This window comes from Peromyscus maniculatus, chromosome 1, assembly GCF_049852395.1.
Source record: "Peromyscus maniculatus bairdii isolate BWxNUB_F1_BW_parent chromosome 1, HU_Pman_BW_mat_3.1, whole genome shotgun sequence".
NCBI lineage: Eukaryota > Metazoa > Chordata > Mammalia > Rodentia > Cricetidae > Peromyscus > Peromyscus maniculatus.
This window is the reverse complement of record NC_134852.1, coordinates 180,010,728-180,018,087: the sequence shown is the minus strand read 5'-3', so window position 1 is coordinate 180,018,087 and position 7,360 is coordinate 180,010,728. Positions and strand designations below refer to the sequence as shown.

The 7,360-nt window shown below is 43.8% G+C and overlaps 1 protein-coding gene across 9 annotated transcripts in view; it reads left to right on the top strand.

Moving 5' to 3' along the window:
- Positions 1 to 1,781: 1,781 nt before the first annotated feature.
- Positions 1,782 to 7,360, top strand: part of Rfx3 (regulatory factor X3) — a 259,080-nt gene continuing 253,501 nt past the window's right edge. For 3 of the 9 annotated variants that reach the window (XR_013047991.1, XM_076561765.1, XM_076561763.1), the window contains exon 1: positions 3,186 to 3,349. Coding sequence is in view for 2 of the 9 variants with exons in the window: in XM_076561765.1 (XP_076417880.1) it covers positions 3,328 to 3,349 (22 nt within the window). In the remaining 7 variants the exon portion in view is untranslated. Of the gene's footprint in view, positions 2,020 to 3,185; positions 3,350 to 7,360 lie in introns of those variants that run through there. The other 6 variants (XM_042262296.2, XM_042262288.2, XR_013047992.1 and 3 more) reach the window with 4 other exon arrangements.

Sequence of the window (7,360 nt, the reverse complement as noted above, 5' to 3'; positions counted from 1 at the left end):
GCAGTCCTAACCAGCATCCTGGCCGAGGGCTGGAGCTGTAAACGTTGCAAAAGGAGCATTCTAAATGTGAAGTTTTAACTGCTGTTAGTCATCATGGCGTCATTTTTGTCCACCACCATCACAGTGGATCATGGCCTCCTTTTACTTTAGCCCATGCTTGTTTTCACTGTTAACTACTGTATCGCAACTTACAATCAAGACTACAAATAATTACGAAACTATCAAGGCCTTCAGCATTACCCTTAAATCTATTGTTCTAATAGTTGGTTCCTAGAATGTCTTTACCTAGTATTTCATGGCACGGGGAGGCAAGATAAAAATGACGGCTTGTTTTCCCTAAAATGAGAATATTATGTATCCAATAAAACAGGTGTCAGGATTAAATGAGATAATGTATGTAAAACACTTAGCACAAGGTCTGCGGTACAGAAACAGAGCTCAGTCTTATTTTAACAGTGAACTCATGCCGGCCCAAATCCCTTATTTTGCAGGTGCAAAAATTAAGCCTCAAGAGAACTGACTTCTTAAGGCTCTACTTCCAATATGTTATTGTCTCGGATAAGCTGCTTAGCTGCAAATGTTGGAGCTTTGGGGTATTGGCGAGCCCGGGGGCACGTGCCTGCTGGACTCCAGTGTGAGGAGAATTGGACGAATACGCTTGAACCAGGAGGTATTAGAGGCTGTGCCTTATCAACCGTAGTTGGAGGTACCAGGTTGTGTGCTAATAATGCTCTTCATGGACGGAAGCCATTCCTGCCTCAAAAAAACGGTCAGACACAGCTCAGGCCCCTTGGCTAGCCTAGGCTGGTACTGGGTCTAGCTCCAATCCATCCCGTCAACTCTGAAGGGTGACCCAAGCGTTTCTCCGGGAGGTCGAGCCCACCCCCCGGTATGGACCCTCAATCCCCGGGAAGCACAAATCCCCTTCTCATCAGCACTTCCTCCCGGTCCTGCAGGGTGATAACTTGGCCTCTCGGCTGGCAAGGAGGGCTCCGCCGCGTCGAGCCGGACGGGCCAAGCGGTTCGCGCACCCCCGGCTCTCGCTCCCTAAGATGGCGGCGAAGGCACCGCTCACGCCCCGCCGCCCGCGCTCCCGGAGCTGCGGCCTCAGGAGGCGCCAGGAGGCGAGCGCGCGGCCGGCGGAGGGGAGAGCACGGCCCAGACTCTGGAGGCCCGCGCCGGCCGCAGAGCCTGGGAAAGGGATCACCCGCGAGGCAAAAACGACCGGGGAACACCACCGGCGACCGCGGAGAGGAGGGAGGGGGGGGAAAAAAAAAAAAAACCCTGGAGGTGGGGGGGAGAGGGGGCGGAGCGTAACACATCCGGGCCCTTCTCCGGGCCCGCCCCGGAAATGACGTCGGGCAGGGGCGGAGCCCGCGCTTCAAAGTGGGGTCTGCCCCCGCAGGAGCGCGCGTCTCGCACAGTGTTGGGGCCGCCGTCACTCCCCCTCCCCGGCTTCGCGGTTTCCCTCGCGGGGCTGCGGGGCTGCTGCTGGGCACCGAGCTGGCTGCAGAGGCAGGCGGGGCTCGTTTCACGGAACGTAGCCGTCGCCCCTCGCGCCTCAGCCTCCCCCGGGCTTCCCGGCGTCCGCACTAGCGTTCCTCGAGCCCGACTCGCCCTGACCCCGGGCCCGCCAAGTCTTAGCGTCCCTCGGGGGGACCCGACGTCGGAATCCCGACCGCGGCCCCCGCCCGGGCTCCGAGCTGTCAGTCACGGCGCCGAACCCGCTTCTTCCGGCGCTCTCGGGCCCGCCCTCTCCCCTCCTCCCTCCCCCGCCCCTCCCCGCGCGAGTGTCTCCCTCTCCCTCGCTCCCTCTCTCTCTCCCTCTCTCTCTCTTTTGTGAGTTATAGCAACCGTTGCCTTGTGAATCAAGCGCCATAGTCACCGTAGTCCTGGCGACTGTTACCCATCAACAACAACTACTCCTCTCCTCCTCCTCCTCCTCTTCCTCCTCCTCCTCCTCCCCACCACCACCATCTCCATCACCCACCAACAACACCACAATAATCCACAGCCAAGGTGAATATTCTTCGGTCTCTACATGTGTGTGGGAGCGTGTGTGTCCGTGCGTGTGTTCGTGGGTGCGAGCGAGCGTGGCTGTTGCGGGGTCCCCCTCCTGACACCGGCTGCGGCCGCTGGAGGGGCTCGGTCCCCGGGGCTTGTTTACAATGGACCCGCGCGCGGCGGGCTCGGGGGTGTGGGCTCCGTCCGCGCGCCTGCCCGCCCGGCCGGCCTCGGCGCTCTGGGATGGAGCGGGAGCCGGGGCTGCGGGGCGAGCGGGCTAGGCTAGGAAGGCGCCGCTGTCCGTCGCGGGTGTTGGAGCGTCCCCCCCAGGGCTGCGGGCACCCCGGAGGAGGGGCAGGTGGAGAGAAGAAGGGGCTTGCTTTCTCCCTCTCTCTTTCTTTAATTCGCTGCTTTGCAGAGCTGCCTGGTGGCTGCTGCTGTCCAAATCGAAATAGACAGCAGTGAGCAGGGGAGGGGGGGGGACCCCAAAAGGTGCTGTGCTGTTGTTGTTGTTGTTGTTCACTTGCGGGGCCTTGTTGGGGGGTTTTGTTATTTTTAATCCTCGAAGCTCGGTGAACTTTTCCCGCAGCCCGCTCCTTTCCTTTTTGGCCCCTCTTTGCCTGCCGCTAAACGGGCTGCACTTCTTTGACCATCACCGGCCTCACGGGCTTCTTTTCTTCTTTTAAAACTGTATTTTTCTTTGTGCTGCAAACAGTCTTAATATCCATTCAGCACTCTTCCCTCCCCCCTCCCCCCTTTGCACACACATTGAAACCAGGGGCCTCTGCTGCTCTGAGAGGTTTTTTTTTTTTAAGTCTCTCTGCCCTCTCCTCTTCTCTCTCTCTCTCTCTCTCTCTCTCTCTCTCTCTCTCTCTCTCTCTCTCTCTCTCTCTCTCTCTCTCTCTTTCTCCCCCTTCCCTTTCCTTTTCGGCGTGTGTGTGTGTGTGTGTGTGTGTGCGCGTGTGTGCGTGTGTGCGCGCGCTTGTGATTTAAACCGGATGCAGGGCATCTGTGCTACTTGGGTTAGTGGTTCCTGACAGCGCTTTATCCTTCATGTGGAGATGGGAGGGGTAGTCCTGAGGTTCTGTTTCACTTTGATGCACCTCCCTCCCCACAGGAGAGTGTTAACCATTTTCATTGTGGTTTTGAGACTTTGTCTGTGATGCACAGGGAAGGGACACAAGGAAGCTTTGTGAGAACTCAGTTCACAACGCTGTTTGTGACAGTTATGATACTTTGAGAGTTTTTTTTTTCTCCCATCTTCATCTCTGTTCCTTTCCCTTGGAGAGTTGAAATTGAAGTCAAGTTGTTCATAAAGAATGTATGAAGCTTCTCAACTTGAAACGTGTGTATATTTCACTTTCTTTGTGGCTGTTAAGATCTAGGCATGTATGTACTTAACATATTCTTTTTGTTGACTTTCTGGTTTTCTTTGGTCAACGATTTAAACCTGCTCAGAAGAAAAAACTTCCTTTTAAAGTATTTCTTTGGAGAAAATAGTTGCCCCCTGTAGATCTGAATACTTATCAGTTCTTAAGTAGTGTCATCTTGATTGAAGCTAACCGGGTTTTACAGAGCCTTTAATTTTGCTCATTTTCAGCCTAACAATCAATAGTTTATCAACAACAACAAAAATTTGATAATGACTATGGGCTAAAACAAATAAAATGTACTATTATAGTTGCACATATGAAATTTCCAATTCAGATTTTTAAAGTGCTAATTTAAATAATCTTTTTTAACAGCAAACATTTATTGATTTAACTGACAGAGAAGCCTGTGAATAATGTGACAGTATTAATTATTCTTGAGATTGTCAATGAAGAGTTTGGGTAATTATAATGCCATTAAGGCTAATATTTTGTAAAATAAGAGTTGGGGTGGTTGAAAAAAATGTACTTTTTAATTCATTTCCGTATGATTGTTATTTTAAATGAAGGTGATATTCGATTATGAAAGAAGTCTGTTTGGATCTCTCAATAGTTACTCATCCCTTCCCCAACCTGTCTTCCATGCACATCTCAAATACTAACTTGTATTTTTTTTCCTTTCCTTTTCTTCTTTTTCCTTTTTTCCCCTCTCCTGTTCAGATGAGTGTCAAATGCCTGAGCACTTTTGGATGGTGAAGCTCCTGGGTCTGAACATAAAAAGACTCTTGCTGTCTTGGGACAGTTTTAGATCTGATGCCATTTATATAAGTTTCAGCTAAATAGATTGCATATGCTAAAATGTCTTTGCTTAATATTTTTATTTGCAATGTCCAAGAATGTTTCAGAGACATTTCACTCATCAAGTATGTGTCAGCTTTCTCCAGACTTAGTTTTTTTTTCCTGTTCACAAGTTGATTTGAAAGTGAATGTGACATTGGATTATATTAAATAGCCTGTCCATTTGAAACAACTCTTTGTGTTCTGAGAGTTGATATTAGAGATCCTTTGGCTTCTGATAAGATAAAATTAGTTTTATGGATTGATTAACTTAGAATTTAATAATTGATCTTTAAATAAATACCATTTAGTTCAATTTTTTTCCACAGTATTTTCCTAGGAGGGAGTATACTATGCATTGGCATTCTTTGTTTTCAGTTTTTTAGACTAACAAATCTGTGAAAATGATCATCCTTTGAGACTAAACATATTAAATAGTAACATTTTGAGTAGCTTGAGTATTTGTGATTCAGAGTGTGCCATGATGTCTCTCTCAGTTTTTTTAAATTAAACTTTATCTATTACACAGTCCTGTGAAATCGTATAGGGAATAGGCATAGTACATTTCTATATGTCTAATAAATCAGTGCACTCCTAGAAACTTGCTATCATTTCACACCGCTTTCTTGGCATGAGGTATTTACGCCTAATTTCTAAAATACTGTATTTTTAATCCAGTATTCAAATACTCTTGTAGTCTATGGAGGTACTCACAAACTTTATAAGTGAGATAGTGAGATATTCTTTAACTTTACTCAAATAACTTTTTTTTTTTTTAAAAACAACAACAACAACAACAAAAACTCTAATTGGGGCACTTTTTTTTAAGGCTTAAAAGTAAAAATTTTCAGGTCATACATGCTTAAAAGGATGGATCATAGTAACAGATATGTGGGAATAGTTAATTTTTTTTTCTGAATACTCTAGTAGCACTGTGACTTTGTGATCCTCATAATGAGAATATATGACAAGAAATGAGAATAAGAAATAAGTCAAGTTTTGCATTATGAAGTTTGCTAATTTGTTTTTATGCTGAGCATTTGGCTAAAGATCCTTTATTCACTTGCAGTTACATTAAAAATAATTTTCCTTACTGAATTATTTGCCTTAGCTCTTTAAATCTTGAGGTATGTGGTATGTATTCCCAGTTGTCATCACCAAATAGGTGTTAAATTCTTTTCTGTTCACAGGTGCATAGTGTTCCCTTAGTTTGGAAACCAGGATGAAGTGGATTTGACTAAATGTAACTTGTTAGAGGCAGATGGCTGCTGTAAGCAGGTGGCAGTCTCACTTTTTCCTGCATTGTTGTGGAACTGCAGTGGGCCACAAAGGGCTGTCCAAAGCAGGTGGCCTCATGTGGAGTTTGTTATATCATCTCTTAGTTAATTATTTTCACAGGGAGAGGGTTCTTTTATATGTAAAAATTGAGCACTACATGTCTTTGAAGTGCTCTAGATTTGTAACCGAACTCACTAGCTTTTATTTGTATTACTATATTTTCAAACTGTGGAAATTGTAGATTTATTTGCTTAACACCCATCTACCCATCCTTATAAATAATGATAAACTGACTTTGAATTCAGAAAAATATATAGCAACAGTTTATATATTCAAGTCAAATTTACCTATAGCAAAAAACAGGTGGGTTTGAGTAAAATGAAATTTAGCTTACATAACCATTAACATTTTGCCATTCCTTCAAGAATTGTATTGATAGCATTATCTTAATTTAAGTTATATAATTGGAAAAATGTGTTATTTTGGTTGGTTCAATATTTTAAAACTAAAACAAATTTTCTGACCACAATTACTACAAACTTTATAGTGATAATTTATTTTCTTTTATTTAAACATGTTAAGTATGTGTACCTGAAGAAATTCAGAAAGTATCACCCTGTTGATCGCTAAGGTTTATTTTTTATTTATGATTTTATCCTTTTACTTGTGGGAATTTTATATATCTTATAATGGATACACCAGAGGGTGCTGTGCTGTTTGCAATATAAGATTATTTTCACTAAAATGTGAATTGATTAGAACAGTTATGTAAAGAAAATTTTAGCCACTTAGGCATTTAGGCATCTGGCTTACTTCTATGAAGTTTAGCATTTAATATACTGCTTTTCTTGGCAGTTTTTTTTATTTTTTTATTTTTTTTGGAAACTTGCCTGTACAGAGAATATGTGTAACACATTAGATCCAGTAATGAGCATAGAAACGAACCCTGAGAGCATAGCCTTGGCATTTTAATGTTAGCATTTAGTCCTGTGGTTGTATACATTGGTCATATTATGAGGATACTTCAGTCTTACGCCCTGGAACTTGAGTTACCAATGCTTGTGAACCCTCATGTGGTTGCTGGGAACTGAACCTGTGTTCTTTGCAAGGCAACAAGTGCTCTTAATGCTGAGCTGTCCCTCCCACCCTGAGATTTTGTTTTTAAGTGTCATTTTCCATCTTTTGAGTTGCATCTTCTCTGACTGAATATACTTTTACACAGTATATACTAAGTGGCAGTTATTAAAACAGTAGTGTTTTCTTCCAGAAAGCTTGCAATAGTATAGTTACATTGTACAAACTTCAATCTGGGTAATGATAAGCCACTGTCCCTACTCAGCTATAGTATTTAAGTGTGACATTTTTCAAAAGTAACTATAAGCTGTAACAATTGGTGTGCAGGAATACCTTGATCCCAGAACTTCAAAAGAGAGTAGCATCCCCCCCCCCCCCCCCCCCGCATATGAGTCTTACTATAGTAGTTTAGTAATTTTCTTTAAACTGCAATAATTTAGTCATTTTTCTTTAAATGATGAAGTCCTATGTAGTTTGTCATTTTATGCCACTGAAGTTTGAAATGTATTTGTGGATGTATTACGACTCTTTGTATTTGAATTCGTACATTTCATATCAAAGTATATGTAATGAAAGTTGAGGAAATAACTTGTATTGGAGTATTAATAGGTGGATGGGACAGCGTGTTATAGGCTAAGTGCACAGGCTTTAGAGTCAGAGTTCAGTTAATCTCATTAACTGTGTGACTGTGGACAAGTTAGTTGCTTTCACTTATTGCCTGACATCTGTGCAGTGTCAGATATAAATTCATGTATGTTGGTCAGTTTGAGAATCTATGCTTAGTGTTTATTGGGTGT